This window comes from Phyllobates terribilis, unplaced genomic scaffold (assembly GCF_046119375.1).
Source record: "Phyllobates terribilis strain yellow unplaced genomic scaffold, ASM4611937v1 Scaffold_3__8_contigs__length_932513732, whole genome shotgun sequence".
Lineage (NCBI taxonomy): Eukaryota > Metazoa > Chordata > Amphibia > Anura > Dendrobatidae > Phyllobates > Phyllobates terribilis.
This window is the reverse complement of record NW_027362763.1, coordinates 400,566,503-400,584,967: the sequence shown is the minus strand read 5'-3', so window position 1 is coordinate 400,584,967 and position 18,465 is coordinate 400,566,503. Positions and strand designations below refer to the sequence as shown.

Sequence of the window (18,465 nt, the reverse complement as noted above, 5' to 3'; positions counted from 1 at the left end):
CTTGTACCTCGATGGACTGTCAGCTTCCTAAGCTTGTCGCTATCGCTTCACTGCGGGGGCCCGGCAAAAGCGGGGGGCCACTGGTTGAGGTAGTTGGCCCTGGAAGTCCCAAAGTGGCAGTTGTTCTATCCCAGGCGGGCCAGCGGAGCGGAAGGATGAGGCTGTGTAATGTTATACCATCTTGGGTATTTGCTGGGACTGCTCTATGTATTTCTTGTCCATTTTTTACCCTCGCCCTGTGTTGTCTGATTAGTATTATCCCAACGGAAGACCCCGGGTCTTCACACTCCCCATTTGTAATAACCAGCAAAGGCTAAGCAGACAGCTGTAAGCTGATATTAATAAGCTGGGAAGGTCCATGGGTATTGGCCCCTTCCCAGCATAATAAGACCAGCTGACAGCTGTCTGCTTTCCCTTAGCTGGTTATGAAAATAGGGGCGGGCATATGCCATTTTTTTACATTGATTCCTAGAAAGCTGCCGGATAAGCTCCACAGAGCTTATTAAATATCTTGACAGCTATCTCTCTCTCTCTTTGTATCTTTCATCTATGTTCCTCATCGCTATCTATCTCTATCTTTGAACATCTTTAAAACTGAATACTCTTTAATTTCTATACTGCATTTCATTCCATATGTGTCACAGGGCCTCACTCTGACAGCACACCGTGAGCACACAGACACACGGATACGGACAGCATACGGACATAAGGATGTCACATGGATAGCACACACATACACACAGATGACACACGGACACAGACAATGGATCTCACCAGCATTGGTGAATTATGAGGGCAATTTGGGCTACCACCCATGGCCCGAGACTCTGGGTGGCCCATGACCAGATTGCCCTCATTATAATGTTTTGTGCGCTGCTGAGGCAGCACACATATCCTGGCAAGGGCGAGCTGGGCCGGGGGGCCCCAGGCTGCTCCCCCGAAGCTGTGCAGGGCCGGCACTGCACCTTTTAAACGTTGTTGAATGCTGGCCCGGCCACGTAACAGCTAGCAGATGTGGCCCTGTGTGCAGCCATGTCTGCAAAAGTGATGTCACGCAGTGCGTCCTGCACTGCTACTTCCCACCAAAGAGGAGCGGGATGGGAGACAAGCCGTGGGATGGTGAGTGACATGTGCTGCTTCCAAATGTAGAAATATCTCTAGTGTGTGCATATATGATTGTGTTTATGTATCTATGTGACTCGCCCCCTGGGCCGTGGGGCACTCGGGACCGGGCTTCAGGGCAATGCTGGGAGTAGTGGTGGCGACCCGGTCCCGTGGCTCAGGGTGGTCAGACCAGTGGTAGTCTGCTATGCGCTGTAGGTAATGTCCGACTACGCCACCCGTGGATTGCGGCTATTATGAACCGCCGCTGCAAGGCAGACCGCTGAGGCTGATGGTGTTTGCAGCTGAGGTAGTGTTACTCCCCACGGGAAGAGTGCAGCCCCAGGGCAGTGTAGAGGATGGTGGGGGTGATGGTGCAGAGAGTCCCAGTGCCGTTAGTGCTGGAGGAGCAAGGAGTACACAGACAACGTACTGCAGTCCAATGTCTTTTACGCACAGTTCATATGCTCCGGGTCACTTCGGCGCAAGCAGTGACCACCCAAGCCGTGCTGTGTCCACCAGGTGAGGGACTCGGTCAACCCCAGGCACTTCAGGAGTATGGTTCAGAGCTCCTTCCTATCCTTCCTTTGGCTCGTGCCCCACCAGTGACCAAGCTTTTGTCCAGCTCCCGCGGGTCTATGCGGGCAAACGTGGGCCCCGTTTCCCGCTACCCTATATGGTATGCCTTCCTAGCAAGGTTTAGCAAGGGGTCGCACCAAGTGATGGTCGTGACCTCCGGTTCTTGGCTGAAGATTATTAGCTTCCACCAAATTGAGATCCGGTACCCTCTTCTTGCCTGACCCGTATCCCGATTCATGTTGGTCCTTAGGGTCCCTTCCACCTTCTTGTTCCTGAGCCCTTCTGTTTCTTGGCCACTTCTTTCCCTTTCCTGTACCTTCTCTTCTCCTCTGTTCCTTCTCCTCTCAGGCCCCGGCCTTTTCTCTAGGCCTGCCTCTGAGCAGAGCTCCTACAGAGCCTCTGCTCCCTGTCTTCTCTTCTGCGTTCTCCACCGAACAGACTGAACCCGAACCTAAGATGGTGCCCACCTTTTATACTTCCCTCTAGAACATGAGCCCAGGTGACCAGCAACCAATGAGCTCCTACCTACGCTCAGGAACCGTCCCCTCCTGCTCCTACATCCTCCCCCCTCCCCACTCCAGCCAGGGACATGGTCTGTCATGCCTGCATTAATATTTAAATGGGAGCACCGTTAAGCTGTCCCCCGGAAATGGGTTGTGTGTGCTGCATGCTGCTACCTGAGCCCTGGTCCATACTCCATCCTTACCCGGGAGTGGAATATCACACCTCTGGGTGAGGTGCAATACCTCTGTAGCGACCGAGCCCTTGGGCCGCTACATATGTCTGTGATATGTCTGTTTATGTTGCGTCGGCGTCCCTGCCTCCTGCTAGGCAGAGACGCCGTTCCTCTCACCTCCCTGCTCCGTCCTCGGAGTCCTCTTCCCGAGCTGCTGGCAGCGCTCGCCGCTTCCCGGGCACTGTGCTTAGGGCGCACGCGTGCTCTCGCCCTCTCTCTTAAAGGGGCTGCGCACGCCGTCCTAAGGAGTCCCCGGCCAATTGCCGGTGGAGCTCCCATATATAAGGCACCTCCTCTAAAATGGAGGTGCCCGAGCAAAGTTGTTGCAAAGCCTTTCACCTCTGCTTCAGCCCTCAGGTCCCATTGCCAGTCTGTTTTCCAGCTCTGTCTACCTGCTTGCATTCTCTGCGGTCCGACAGTCTACCAGCATCCGCCAGTCTGTCTATGGACCAGTCCGCCTGCGGATCAGGAAGCACCTGCCTGATACCTGCCTGATACCTGCTTGAGACCACCTGCCAGCCAGCCGAGAGACTCTTATCCGCTAACCTGGGAGCGCTCACCTGCTACCCGCCAGCTAGCCTACCTGGAGGCTCTGCCGTCACTTGCCGTGACCACCTGCCAGCCAGCCGAGAGACTCTTACCCGCTCACCTGGGAGCGCTCACCTGCTACCCGCCAGTTAGCCTACCTGGAGGCTCTGCCGTCACTTGCCGTGACCACCTGCCAGCCAGCCGAGAGACTCTTACCCTGCTGTCACTTGCCGTGACCACCTGCCTGTCTAGAGACTCCTACCCTGCTGTCACTTGCCGTGACCACCTGCCTGTCAAGAGACTGTTCCCGTCACTTGCCGTGACCTCCTGCCCTTCTATCCAGAGACTGTCCCTGTCACTTGCCGTGACTACCTGCCCGCCTTCCCTGGGAGCCACCCGCTTCCTTACAAGGACTGCCCCTTTGTATAGTAGCTCAGAGGTTCCACCTCCCAGACCCATTACAGTTTATATGTATTTTTGTGTATGTCTTCAAATATGTTTATGTCCGTATGTGTCTTTGTATGTCTGTGTGTGTGTACACATTTCTGCAACCCATATATGTGCAAGTCTGCATGTGTATACGTGACTGTGTGTGCGTATGTTCATAACTGCATGTGCATGACCATGTGTGTATGACCATGTGTGTGCATGCCTGCTGATGCCTGACTGCGTGTGTGTGTGTACAAGACTGCGTGTTTGCGTGACTGCATGCATGTGTATGTGCGGTGCGTGAGTATCTGTGTGTGTATGTGCGTGAGTCAGTGAGTGGGTGAGTGCGTCTACGTGTGCATGTGGACCAGTTTACAAAAAACAGATGAATATCCGAGGATTATCAATTACTAGCTAACAAATTTATCCACTTAAAAATGCAAAATGTATTCAATTTAGATAAAAAACAAAGAGCTTTTCAGAAGCTCATACTATATCTAGGAGGCTATGCGGGGGCTCGTACTGTATCTAGGAGGCTATGTGGGGGCTCTTACTGTATCTAGGAGGTTATGTATGGACTCATACTGTATCTAGGAAGCTATGCGGGGACTCATTCTGTATCTAGGAAGCTATGTGGGGGCTCATACTGTATCTAGGAGGCTATACAGGGGCTCATACTGTATCTAGGGAGCTATGCGGGGGCTTATACTGTATCTAGAGAGCTATGTGCAGGCTCATGCTGTATCTAGGAGGCTATGCGGGGGCTCATACTGTATCTAAGAGGCTATGCGGGGGCTCATATTGTATCTAGGAGGCTATGCGGAGGCTCATACTGTATCTAGGGAGCTATGCAGGGGCTCATACTGTATCTAGAAGGCTATGCGGGGGCGTATACTGTATCTAGGAGGCTATGCTTGGCTCATACTGTATCTATGGAGCTATGCAGGTGCTCATGCTGTATATAGGAGGCTATTATACTGTGTCTAGGGAGCCACATGCAGGCTCCTACTGTATATAGGAGGCTATATGGGGGCTCATACTGTGCATGGAGAGCTATGTGCGGACTCACACTGTATATAGGGCCTATGTGCGGGCTCATACTGTATGTAGGCGGCTATGTGGGGGCTCATACTGTATATAGAGGGATGTCAGCATACTTAATTGTGCTCAATATTAAGTCATACAATTAATGTAAAACAATAATTATAATTAATGTTAATATTAATATTGAACAGAATTAATTTCAGCCAATTGGTTTGGTCTCCACAACAGTCACTGTCTCTCATGAGGCCCCTTGGGAAAATTAACCTCCAACCCCTGCTCTATTTTATATAGCGCTATGTTATGCATATTGCTGTACATAAGGGTAAAATTTGCGTGCCGCGCTATGTGCGCTGCGCGCACCGCTGTCTGTCTTTTTCCATCTACAGATGTGCACCAGACCACCTGTGTGTTACTCACATGACCTATCACATGATTTATCAAATGGGGATCATGTGACAGGTCACGTGATACATTGGGTACCTAAAGGGGGGGTCCACGCCTTCTAAATTGCCCAGGACCCTGGCTTCTCTTAATCCATCCCTGCTCACCAGTACTGATATTTCCAGTACTGGAAAAACCAGGACATATGAAGGGGACCTTACTCAGTATGATGCAACTTCACAGAATGCTAAAGATTAGCCAACCTGCACTCTCTGCAAGAATTTTTCAACCTTTAGGCTAAAGTTACATGGTGACATGTGTCCTGTGACAGTAAATTCACAGTAATGCATTGCAACTTTGAATGTAATGATTTCCTATGGTGTCGTGTTGTGACTTCTGACATACTGCGACACAGAGTCGCAAATGTTTCCAAATGTGTTGAATTTTATGTTGTTGGTTACAACTTACAAGTCGCACGCAACACACTTGCCATAGACTTCAATGCAAGTCGTTTAAGAAATATGCAACTTGTGTGCAACTTCTCTGCTACTTGGTTGTTTTATTTACAGCTTTAAAATAGTTGCACAAGTCACAGAAAAGTTGCACAAATGATTTTGTTTTGCAAATTTCAAGTAGTTGCTACCGCACAACATGTGTCTCCAGACTTAAAGGGTTTTCCCACAAACAAAGTACATTTTAATCAATAGATTTCGGAATAAAAAATAATTTCCACAATTGGATGTGTTACATTTTTTTTCCAGAATGTAAGGGCTGATACTCTGATTCCAGTGATGTATTACTTACTGGGTTGCTTGCTGCAGTTTTGATAAAATCACAGATTTATTTGCTAAAGATATACCAGTTCTCTGAATGTTGAGCTCTGTATAACCCCGCATACACCACTGATGGACTGTTTTCTGTGTATGCTGTGCATAGGCAGAAGGATGTGAGGGCAGAGTTATACAGAGCTCATAAATATGCAGGACTACATGACAGCAGGTTTACTAGTCCTCTGCTTGTAATCACCTAATGATAAAAAAGTGAGGATGTTTAGATTCCATTCTTTATTCATTGCTGTTCCAGGTAGAATGTTTATAACCTGCGATGCTGATAGAAAAGCTAATTAGGTTTTGTCAATCAATCCTGAAAAAGCAGGTGCGCAAACAAAATCAAAGAAATTGTGATAAACTCCAAGCACTGATTAGACAAGAACGGGTTGTCATCAGTCAGGATTTGGTTCAGAAACTGACATCCAACTGCAAGGAGGTATTGTAGTAGTCTTGATAAATAAGGGTCAACACTATAAATATTGAGTCTTAAAATGAACTTGATGTATTTGTCAATAAAATTTTAAAACTTATGGAACGTCTATATTTGTACTTCAGTATCCAACTAAAAGATCTAAAAACACTGAAGCAGCAAACTTTATAATAGCTAAAATTTGGATCAGTCTCAAGCCTTTTCGCCACCAGGAGTATACAGTTAGGTCTGTTACTTTAACAGCTGAAAGCTAGGTGGCAGCAAATAAGCACGTAAACTAATACTTACTGCTATATCAAATTATTGAGTGACAAGGAAACAGCAATTACATAGTTTCATAGTGTCATGTCTTAGCAGAATTGTGTCACGTCTATTAATCCACTCAGAACTACAAAAAAGTTGCTCACCAACCCTAATGTGGGTTTACCTTGCATTTACTAACATTTTTGTATGAGCAGGTATATTGTTATTATTTAGGAAGGCAAATATTTTTGCATATTAGAAGTGTAACTTTTAACTGTAAATCTTATATATTTTTCTTACCTGATTGCTCGGATGACAGTTTTTAGAGCTGGGGTTAGATCCTCTACTGATACATCGCAATGACACCCTTTGTCATCGTGTACTTCCTCTGTTCCAAGGTTGGCGTCAGCTAAAAAGATAAAATCAGACACATCTAAGAAGATATTCATGAGAATTAAAATCCACAGCCTTTTAAGGGTAAGGCTGAAATAGGCATGTTTGGTATTGGATTCAGTTTTTCATAGTGCCCTCCTACTTAAATGTTGTTCAATAGCAAATATTGATATTTTGCTGATCTGTAACTCTCAGGGCTTTACTAGTCTGTTAAATCTTGTTTCTCAGCAGACCCAACAGTAGTTCAACTCACCAACACTTCACTTGTGCTTATTTTATTTTTCTCATAATATTGGTTCCCATATATCTAAGATAGCTATCAGCCTAACACTCGTTCACCCAACAGCTATTTTTCCCAAAACACTACAGTCAGTAGTGTGCAGTACTGCAGAAAGTTAGCAGGCTCTATAAGGGCTGCTAGGGTAGATGTGGGCCTAGTATCCCAGACAGTGGATTGCATGAGAATCCCTCCACAAGAGTCCACTAAGCTTGCCTGGGAACCTCGAGAAAGTCGTTGGGGGCCTGGGGGCACATTCTGTCTGCGAAGCTGCAGAATAAGTCAGGACTCAAGTACTCAGAGGTGGAGAGAAATGGGATCCAGATATACTGTCATTGGTGAGGAAGAGTCTCTAGGGCTAGAGAAGAAAGCAATAGAGATTCTTCACCTAAATCGGGAACCGAGGCTGAAGTTGTATCCAGTATCTGTGGAAAAGATGACAGCCCATTGCTTATCCTTTATACTTGCTTGTAAATACTGCCAATTACCAAGTAAAGTTCTGGTTGTTTTTATTAACTCTGTGTCCTCTGAATTGATTACTGCCCTGGTTCCAGAAGAGCAATTCCTGGAGTCAGAAGAGACGGTATGGCCAGAAGTAAGTGAGAAACACCACATACACAGCAGCACACCAGAGCGAGGACACACTTTGTCTGTAGGGTGCCAAAGCGAGCATGGGCTACAGCTCGCCCATGACTATCTTGCTTGGGCACCTTACAGAGAAGCGGCCTTGGCTCAATACAAGTGTATGGAACGAGGCCGCGCACCCTGGCTGGGAGTATGTGTTGTAGAAGTGGCAGGAAGAGTGCTGGTTTGCATCTTTGAAAAAACCTTATGACACTGTGAACACTAAGTCCTTAGCAGCCATTGTCCCCAAATGAATCCTGCTATCCAAGTGTTTTATTAAAACAAAAAAAAATCCATATTCTATTTAGTATACTTCACATTTCATTCTTGTTTGTGTATTAAAAGCAATTCCTTAATGCACTGTTTGATTTTGTTTAGAAAAGTTCCTTATATATTGAACTTACTGCATAATTATTTATGAGACATTCTGATTTCAGCTTGTTATACGTTTTTCTAGCATGCAATGCAGATAATTTATTATACAATATTAAACAGCTTTTATCCAATATTAGATTAAGTTTTATTGCACTATTCTGTAGAATATGCGTGCTGAATCAGAAGAAATGAAAATATGGCAGGTTTAGCAATGTTCTTAATGCTGAAATACATTTATGTATTTTCCTTTGCTCTAAAAAGTTAAAAGGTGTACTAAATTAGATCTACGTGTAGGAGTAAAGTATTCAAAATCATTATTTAATAGTTCATATATTTTTGACACAGTTAAAGATTTATTCTCATCTTCTATCTTCAGGAGCGCACCTCTCCCCAGCCTCCCACTTCCCTGCTTGCTCGGGGCGGTGCACTCCTGAAGAGTGACAGTTCGGACAATGATGAGCTCCTGGTCTAAACTGTTATCTCTCTATTGCTGCTAGCAGAAGCAGCTTTGCCTCTGCAGCATCGGAGAAGTACATGGGCACTGAAGCTGGTCGGATCTAGCAATTCACCCAATTTCAGAGCAGCGCTTCCAGGCTACAAAGCATAAAGCTTGCAAGTGTATGTGTAGCGCCCCGAGGGTTCGGCCGCTACAGGGGTATTGCACCTCAACCAGAGGTGTGGTATTCCACTCCCGGGTAAGGATGGAGTATGGACCAGGGCTCAGTTAGCTGCACACATATACAGTCCTCATTTCCGGGGGACAGCTCTACGGTGCTCCCATTAGTATGCAGGCACGACCGACTATGTCCCTGGCTGGAGTGGAGAGGGGGGGGAACCCTAGTGATGTGGGAGCAGATAGGGGTTGGTTCCTGGGCATAGGAAGGAGCTCATTGGTTGCAGGTCACCTGGGCTCATACAGAGAGGAGGAGGTATATAAGGTGGGCACCATCTTAGTTCTGGGAGTGGAGAGAGGAGAGAAGTTCAGTCTGTGAGGAGGAAGTGAGAGTGGAGGAGGAGGGGAGCAGAGGCTCCGCTGGAGTTCTGCTCCAGAGCCAGGCCTAGGGACATGGGCCGGGCGGGAAGGAGAGTAGGAAAGGAACGGGACAGAAAGAGAAAGGAACCGAAGAGAAAGGCCCTGGAACACGAAGGAAGAAGGGACCCTAAGGACCCAGGAAATTACGGGTGACGGGTCAGGCAAGGAAAGGGTACCGGATCCTAAGTTGGTGGAGGCAGATAATCCTCAGCCAAGAACCGGCGGTCGTGATCATATATTGGGGAGACCCCTCGCTAAACCTGCTAGGAAGGCACCATATAGGATAGCGGGAAACGGGGCCCACATTTGCCCGCATAAATCCGCGGCAGCTGGACAGAAGTTTGGTCACTGGTGGGGCACGAACCAGAGAAAGGACAGAAGGGGGTCCTGTACCATGCTCCTGAATTGCCTGGGAGTTGACCGAGCCCCTCACCTGGTGGATGCAGCACGGCTTGGGCAGTCACTACCTGTACAGAAGTGGCTTGGAGTATACGAACTGTGAGTAAAAGACCCTGGACTGCAACACGTTGTCTTTGTGCTTATTACTTCGCCAGTACTAACGGTACTGGGACTCCCTGCACCACAACCCCCACCATCTACCCCTCGCTGCCCTGAGGCTACATTCCTCCCGTGGGGAGTCGTACTATTTCCTGCTGCACCCACAACACCAGCCTCAGCGGTTGGCACTGCAGCGGCGGTTAGCCCTGACCGCAATCCACGGGTGGCGTAGTCGGACATTACAAAGCACATAGTAGACTACCACTGGCCTGACCACCCTGAGCCACAGACCGGGTTGCCACTACTACCCCCATCATCACACTGAAGCCCGGTTCCGAGTGCCCCAAGGCCCAGGGGGCGAGTCATATGCTCCTTGTCTACTAAACTGGTCACCTATAATAGACTGCAGCAGTGGCCAGTAACTTAAACAGGCAATTAATTATACAATTAAAAATCCCATTGTTCTTGAGAACGGAGAAGATTTTTTTTATTAATAGTAAGATTGCAAAATTGCTTGTTTTTACAATCAATTTGCAATTTTATTAATTTATAATGATGAGACTTACGCTTTAATATTATAGCTAAACATATGATATATTTTATTCATGTCATAAAATGTAAAAGTTTATACTTCATGTACTTTAAATGACCTCTCTATTTTCCATCCATTACTCAATGACCCTGATTCATCCAAGCAATTACGTAAAATGCTTGGATGAAATTTGCAACATTTTTGAAGTTACGGAAAAATATTGTGGAAAAACTTTTCAAATTTTCATCCCAATTTTGCCACTAAATTGGGTGGATCTGCGGCAGTACAGTGGTGTGACGGAGCATGGTGACGCCCTCATGTCTAATTCATGATGAGCTGAGCCACAAAATATTACTCAAGTCAAGGACTGGAGAAAGATAGGTGACAAGGTGCACACCACTTTTTACATGAATCAGGCGCATCTCACTCAAACACACACCCTCATCAAGACCAACATGTATCATGATGTGTGCGCCAGTTATTTCACTATTTTCTATTATATTGGAATTTATTAATTTATTGAGGGAACTGCAGTATAGAGATGAGCAAACCTTTCAAGGTTTCGGTTAGTTTCAGCTAGGCGAACTTCCCGATGTTCGCCGAACAGTTTGTCAAACATATCTGAATCCAATTGGATTCAATGGAAGGCAAAACCAAATGCATAGACAACACCTTCAAAGGGGCCCAGAAGCTGCCAAAACAGCTCAAAATAGGGGCAGACACCAGGGAAAGTGGCATCAATTGACCCACATTACAAATTTTATAATGGCACAGCAGCAGTCAACCATGGGCCATGCATGAGGTATCATGTTCTGGGCCAGTATTTACAGTTTTGAATTTAACTTCAAATTAAGACAATGTTGGTGAGGGATCGGTGTTGGTCTGCTGTGCTGGGAGCCTTGATATCACATGCAACAGCTCAAGCTGCTTTTCTGCTCAGCCACACTCAGGTGGCACACATATAAATTTTGTAAACTACTATTGCTAGAAAAAATTAAGGATAGTTGCACAGGTAGTTTACTGAAAGCAAGTGCAAGCCTGCCAGTCTGGGAGCCATACTGCTACAGACCCAACTTGGAGTCACCACATCTCAAAAAATGATTGCCACACGCCACAAAAGTGGCATCAATTACACCAGAGTAGAAATAATATAATGGGCCACTGACACCCCTTGCACTACAAGAAACACACCAGATGGAGTCCCAACCAGGAGTCTCCCTCTCCACATTTCAAAAAATTAGGGGCAGACACCACCAAAGTGGCATCAATTTCACTAGAGTAGAAATAGTATTATGGGGATCAACACCCCTTCCACTACAGGAAACACACCAGAAGTAGACCCAATCAGGAGTCTCCATGTTTTAAAAAAAATAGAGGCAGACACCACCAAAGTGGCATCAATTTCACTAGAGTAGAAATAGTATAATGGGGACAGACACTCCTTCCACTACAGGACACACACCAGATGGAGACCCAAACAGGAGTCTCCACTTTTCCAAAAATTATTGGTAACATCATCAGCAACAGCAACAGCAGGCACAGAAGCCACGACAAAGATGTCACAAACTGCAATAACCCGAGATCAATGCAGCACACTAAAAAACATCACCTAGGCTGCACAGTCTGCAATTGGGGAGAAAAAGTTCTTGGAGATCCATGACTTGTTCATCTTTATGAAAGTTAGGCAGTCTACACTTTCAGGGGACAGCCGAATGCGATAACAGAGAGGGGATCATGATCCTCTTCATCTCCTGACTGTTGCTCTTCCATCACCTCTTTCGCCTCTTCCTCCTCCATTTGTTCCTTGGCTCCTGCACTTTCAATAACAGTTTGTCTGGTACCACGAGCCCCCCTCGATCGCTGTAATCCACCTTCCCTTGGCACACACCTGTGTGATGACAGTCTGGAACTTAGAGACATTGTTATCCCTTCCGCATCCTCCTCTGCTTCCTCCTTTTCCTCTGGGACCACCACCTATTCAAAGTGTGCTCCAGCATGTAGATGACCAGAATAGTGATGCTGATGATGACATTGTCAGCACTAACCATCTTAGCAGCCATTTCGAAACAGTGCAGAAAGGTGTAGAGGTCCTTAATCTGTGCCACTGCACAAACATGATTTGCACCACGCCTGTACTGCGTTGGCTCGGGCTATACGACATGAGATACTGCATCAGGGCTCGTCGCTGTTGCCACAGTCACTGCAACATGTGCAGAGTGGAATTCCACCATGTCAGCACATTGCATATCAACTGGTTAACCGGTATGGCCAAAAACCTCTGTATTGATGCAAGTCGATGACCTGTGGGGTGCGAACGGCGGGAGTGAGCACACAGCAACCGGGCTTTCTGCAGCTGCGCTTCCAGGCCGGGATAGTGGCGGCAAATTGCTCTACCACCAGGTTGAGGACGTGAGCCATGCAAGGCACATGTGTGAGGTTGCCTCGTGTAGGGCCGCCATGAGGTTTGCACCGTATAGCACACGGCCCTCCCTGGCTCCAGATTCAATGGAGACAGTGGTTGCTCAAACTCGTCCTGGATAGCTGTCCACGACTCTTCAGCTGTGAGACCACGATCTCCAAGGCAAATTAATTTTAACACTGCCTGATTGCGGTGAGCTCTGGCTGCGCAGCACGGAAGTGGGGGGGGGGGGTTCTCTCTGCTCTGTTGGAGTGCGTGTCTCATTAAGGCAGAGGGCACAGGTGGAGGACCTAGAGGAGGTGGAAGAGGAAGAAGCAGAGGAGTAACTGTTAGATACAGAGGTTTGTCCGACAAGCCTTGAGGATTCCAAGACTTGGGGAGCAGTCCCTTCCCTGCTTGCCCCACAGCCACCAGTGTCACCCAATGCCAAGCAGTGAGATGCAACACTCCTGGACATGCTTACTCTTCCAGGTGTCTGTGGTGAAATGCCCCCTGGCAGACAAAAATTTATTCAAGGAACGGGTGATGTTGTCTGACATGCTGGTGTAGCGCAGGCACAGCTTTCTTAGAGAAGTAATAGCAACTGGTACTGGGGGACTGCGAGTGCCATCAGCTTTCAGAAGCAATCTGTATCCACCAGGCAGAAAGGCAGCATTTCCGTGGCTAACAGATTGGAGATGGTGGAGTTCAACCTCTTAGCTTTGTCATGTGTAGGATGAAACAATCTTTAACATGACCACAATTGTGGGACCGAGGTCTGGTTGATGTGCTCAGAGAGGGTGGAGTAGGGTGAACACAACAAACTGCTGGACCGTGAGTGAGGTGCAGGCAGAGATGTTACAGTGGATTGAGAAAGATGTGGTGTGCTCGGTGAAACATTAACAGCAGGCATGTCCACTTCTGTTACAGCTGACGGGCTGTCACTCACTCTGACTGGAGCGGGTAAACAAGTGGAGGTTCTGTGGCTGGAGACCTGTGTGAAAACACTTGGCACTGTGACGGAGGAGGAAGAAGCAGCAGATGCTGTTGATGGGGCGGCCGATGGTTGGTGAGACCTGCTAATGCGCATTTTATCGCAGTGAGATTCCCAGACTAACGCATGTTGATCACGCATGTGCTGGTTCATGCATGTACCCCCCTTGAAAAAGCTTTATGTGTGCGAAACACGCATTGGGGTGAATGGTGGTGGCCCGTAATAGTTCACGCTGACATGGGTAAGTGCAATTCTAAAGTTGGTGTGTGGTTCTGATTGCAGGACTAGGATGGGGGGTTGCATTGAGCTACATACTGTACTTTATTCTAATTACTGGGGCACCCTGAGAACCTGATCCGCATATTGATGCACTGTTGCACTTTGACTCTGAATCTGATATATTGCCAGAGGCTAGAGGATATACTAATGTCTCTGACTAGGCTTTATAGATAAGATTGTGATAAGAATACCTTACCCAGCACTGGGCTTACTGCCATTTTTGCTTGTTAATCCCTCTTTGTCAAATATCTCTGTGCAGTTTTTCTATATTGCTGCATTTTATTGTATTTTTGTCTACATTGTTTAATAAAGATTATTAGTCTTTTATTGAAATTGTCGGTGGTATTTTTTGGATGCTTTGGCATCCAAATATAGGTTTATAATTTGTATAATCCACTGTACTATATATTGAGATTAGTGTTGAGCCACCCCCGTAGTGTTCGAGTTCGGTTCGGTTCGTCGAACACCCGTGTGTTCGCCGAACTGTTCGTTGAACTGTTCATCGAACATCTTCGAACACCATTAAAACCAATGGCAGGCAAACAAAAACACATAGAAACACATAGAAAACACCTTCAAAGGTGTCCAAAAGCTGACAAACTGCTCAGAAGACACAACTAACACATGGAAAAGTGACAAGTACATATAGTCATGCGAAAAGAAAAGAGGTGGAGGAGTAAAAGGAGGGGGAGACACAGATATAGGCATGTCATGCCCTTCTAAAATCCAAAAAGTGAGAAGCCGACACGTTCAGTCCGCTCCTGCCCGTGCCACCTCCGCGTCGCCGGGTTTGTGCCAGAACCGCGGTGAACCCTGACGGCCAGCCCCCCTCTCCCAATACTGGTGCCTGTCCGCTGGTGGGTCGAGCGAGCCCCCCTGTGGTGGAGGCAGCTCTAAGCTTTTTAATTTAAATTGTCTCTCTAATTTGAATGAATACACTTTAAATCCATTTACAAGGATCTATTGGAGGGCAAGTCTCATGCCAGCAGCCGCGTAATTCCAGCTCCAGTAGCGTCCACTAAAGCTGCTGCAGTTAAAAAGCTTTTATAAGGATCGAGCTCGGCTGTCCACCGCAAGGCATCCTACTGCCAGTCCCAGCCCCTATGCCTTGGGGTGCCTCCTGATGCTCTTCACTGAGTATCCCGTGGTCCCGAAGCATTTCCTTTGAAAAAATTAAGTGTCCAAACTACAGGTGGTGTAGCTTGCTTAACAGCCGGGATAATCCGCTGACTAGCAGACACTGCTACTAGGCACAAAGTATTTCCTGGGCTAGATGCAGTTAAAAATTTGTAATTAGATACTCTCGTTGGATGCTGAGAAAGCATTCCATAGAGTCTCCTGGCACGCCATATATGATTCTCTTAAAAAGCTTGGGGTAGGGGTCTAGGGGACCCTTTTATAGCCAAAATCACGGCCCTGTATCGCAATACGTCACCTAGGCTGAAGATAAATGGAACTGTAGCACCCTGAGGGCTCGGTTGCTACAGAGGTATTGCACCTCACCCAGAGGTGTGATATCTCACTCTCAGGTAAGGATGTAGTGTGGATCAGGACCCGACACCTGCATGCATTACACCACATTGCCGTGGGGCAGGGCGACCAATATGCCCCTGAGATGGGCACGACAGTCCCTGTCCCTGGCTGGAGTGGGGGGAGGGAACACTGAGGAAGGGGAACCCTGTTGTGCAGGAGCAGGGAGGAAGCAGTTCCTGGGTGCATTGAGAAGGGAGTATAAAAGGTGGGCACCATCTTAGTTCAGTGCAGAGAAGTCTGAGCAGAAGTGGCAGGGAGCAGGGGCTCTGCATGAGCTCTGCTCCGGAGGCGGGCCTAGTAACAGAGGCCCAGGCCTGGAAGAGGGAGAAGGAAGGAAGAGGAGTGGAGAAGGCTCCAGGAACGAGGAACAAAGGGATCCCAGGGGTGCGGACGGGCGAGTCGCCACCGCACGCCCGAATCCACCTGCGTGGAGGGGTCAGGCCAAAGGGGGAGACCGGTCCCCGAAACTAGTGGAGGCAGGAAACGACCCTCAGCTAGAAACAGGAGGCTGTGACATTTTATGTGGCGCAGCCCCTCGCTACACCCGCTAGGAAGGCACCACATAGGGTCAGGGAAACTGGCGCCAAGTTTACCAAGAGGAGGCCCGAGGCAGCCGGACAGAAGGGTTGGTAAGAAAGGCCAGACAAAGGACACACAAAGGGGGTCCTGTGAAGCGCTCCAAAGTTATCTGGGAGTTGTCTGAGCCCCTCACCTGGTGAGCACAGTACGACGTGGGCAGCCGTTACCTGCAGACGTGGTCTGGATAATAAGAACTGTGAGTAAAGGCCCTGGACTGCATCACTGACTCCGTGTCGTTACTGCTGCTGCCCTGCACCATCACCCCCATCCTCCGCATACACTGCCCTGAGGCTATACTCCTCCCGTGGGGAGTTATGCTACGCTCTGCTGCACCCACAACACCAGCCTCAGCGGTCTGCCCTGGAGCGGCGGTTCACTCTGACCGCAATCCACGGGTGGCGTAGTTGGACATTTAAACATCAAAACCACATAAATAGTTTCGCCACTGGTTTGACCGCCCTGAGCCACGGAACCGGGTCGCCGCCACGGAGACTACAACCACCAGCATCCACCAAAAAGGGTCCGGCTCCGGGTGTCCCAAGGCCCAGGGGGCGCGTCAGAACATTTTCATCACCTTTCACAATCACCAATGGGACAAGGCAGGGATGTTCTCTGTCCCCTCTCTTATACATCTCTTATACATCCTAGTGACGGAGCACCTGCTCTCATCAATTCGCCATAACCCCAATATTAGGTGGATTGAGGTGGGAGGCACCGAGTACAAGTGCTCTCTATTTGCTGATGATGTCCTAGTATATATCACTCAATCACATATATCCATCCATGCTGTTATGGCTGAAATAGATCACTTTGTTACATGGTCAAATTTTAAAATCAATGCAGCGAAGTCTGAGGCCCTCGATGTCTCCCTCCCCAAATCCATATAGGATTCCATCCAGTCCAACTTTCCCTTTGCCTGGCCCTCACAGGGTATCAAATACTTAGGAATTCCTATTCATAGAGACCTCTCCCATCTATGTTATCTTAATTTTGGGCCCTTTATTGAACAACTCCATACAGACCACGGTTGGCAAGTTAGAACTGTAAGATTCACTACGTGAACCACTGGTGTTTTGTGGAAAAGCACATGTACACTGTGTTCCAAATTATTATGCAAAAAGTGTTTAGGAGTGATAAGGGAAGAATTTGTTTGTTTGTCAGTTAAACTCATTGATGGTGATGTGTGTCAGGGCTCTTTATATCACTGTAAGCAATTGCAGACACCTGTGCTAATTAGTTTGGCAGGTGTGTCCAATGAAAGGCAAGACTACTTAAGAAGGCTGTCTCACATTATTAAGCAGCCTACATTTTCTGCCAAAAAAGTATGTAGCTGATTCACAGTACACACGTGTGCGTGCTGATAAGGGCAAATTGAGGACTCTTTCCTACAGGCAATTACGTCAGGTTGAAAGAGCAGCGGCAAAAAAGCCTTGTCATAGCAGCAGACAAGTTTTTGAAGCTGCTGGTGCCTCCAACGTCCCCCGAACAACAAGATGCAGGGTCCTTCAGAGGTTTGCAGCTGTGCATACGCCATCCTGTTGACCTCCTCTATCCACTTCACACAAGCAGAAACGGCTCCAGTGGGCCAAACATTACATGAAGACTGATTTCAAAACTATTTTGTTCACGGATGAGTGCCGTGCAGCGCTCGATGGTCCAGATGGATGGAGTGGAGGATGGCTGGTTAATGGACACCCCACGTAAACACGGCTACAGCGCCAACAAGGAGGAGGTGGAGTAATGTTTTGGGCTGGAATCATGGGGAGAGAGATTGTTGGCCCCTTTAGGATCCCTGAAGGTGCTAAAGATGAACTCCATAATGTATGTGGATTTTCTCAAACAGCACTTCCTGCCATGGTTCAAGAAGAAGAACCGTGTATTTCACAGCAAGATCATTTTTTTGCATGATAATGCACCATCTCATGCTGCACATAAAACATCTGCATCTCTGGCTGATATGGGCATAAAAGGGGACAAACTTAAGGGGTGACCCCCATGTTCCCCTGACCTCTACCCCATTCAGAACCTTTGGAGCATCATTAAAAGGAGTGTCTATGATGGCGGGAGGCAGTTCACATCTAAGCAACAGCTCTGGGAGGGTATTCTGTCCTCATGCAAAACAATTGAAGCAGAAACCAGCCAAAACCTGACAAATTCAATGGACGAGAGAGTTCAGAAGCTCCTTTAGAACAAGGGGTCCTATGTGAAAATGTAACATCACCTAGAATAAAGTTTTGAGTTGAAAACTGTTTGATTTCAGTTTCTAACAACCTGCTAATGCTTATAATTTCAAAAATGACCATTTTTTTGGTCTTTATTAAAATGAAAAGGTTGATCGAAAAGTTTGGGGGATCTAAGAGTGTGGCAACCCAGTAGTCATGATTACTTCGAATTCTGACAATATGAGGGTCATGCTGCAGGTAGTGCAGCAAGAAGGCACTTATGTGTCTTGCGCATCTCGGAGCCCCAAAATTATTTTCCGGGCTAGATGCAGCTAAAAATTATTATTAATTTTAAATCTGGTGAAGCTTTAGTATAGATGGCCTAATAGGATCAGTGCTGCACACTGCTACAAAGCCCAAATTATTTTCCAGTCAAGATACAGATAAACATGATTAGTAATTTTAAATCTGGTGGAGCTTATTATAG

At 47.3% G+C, this 18,465-nt stretch overlaps 1 protein-coding gene across 4 annotated transcripts in view; it reads right to left on the bottom strand.

The window, feature by feature from the left end:
- KCNQ5 (potassium voltage-gated channel subfamily Q member 5) overlaps window positions 1-18,465 on the bottom strand; it is an 866,735-nt gene that overhangs the window by 30,415 nt on the left and 817,855 nt on the right. For all 4 annotated transcript variants that reach the window (XM_073675560.1, XM_073675562.1, XM_073675559.1 and 1 more), the window contains one exon: window positions 6,602-6,710. In XM_073675560.1, the coding sequence (XP_073531661.1) occupies window positions 6,602-6,710 (109 nt within the window). The remainder of the gene's footprint in view (window positions 1-6,601; window positions 6,711-18,465) is intronic.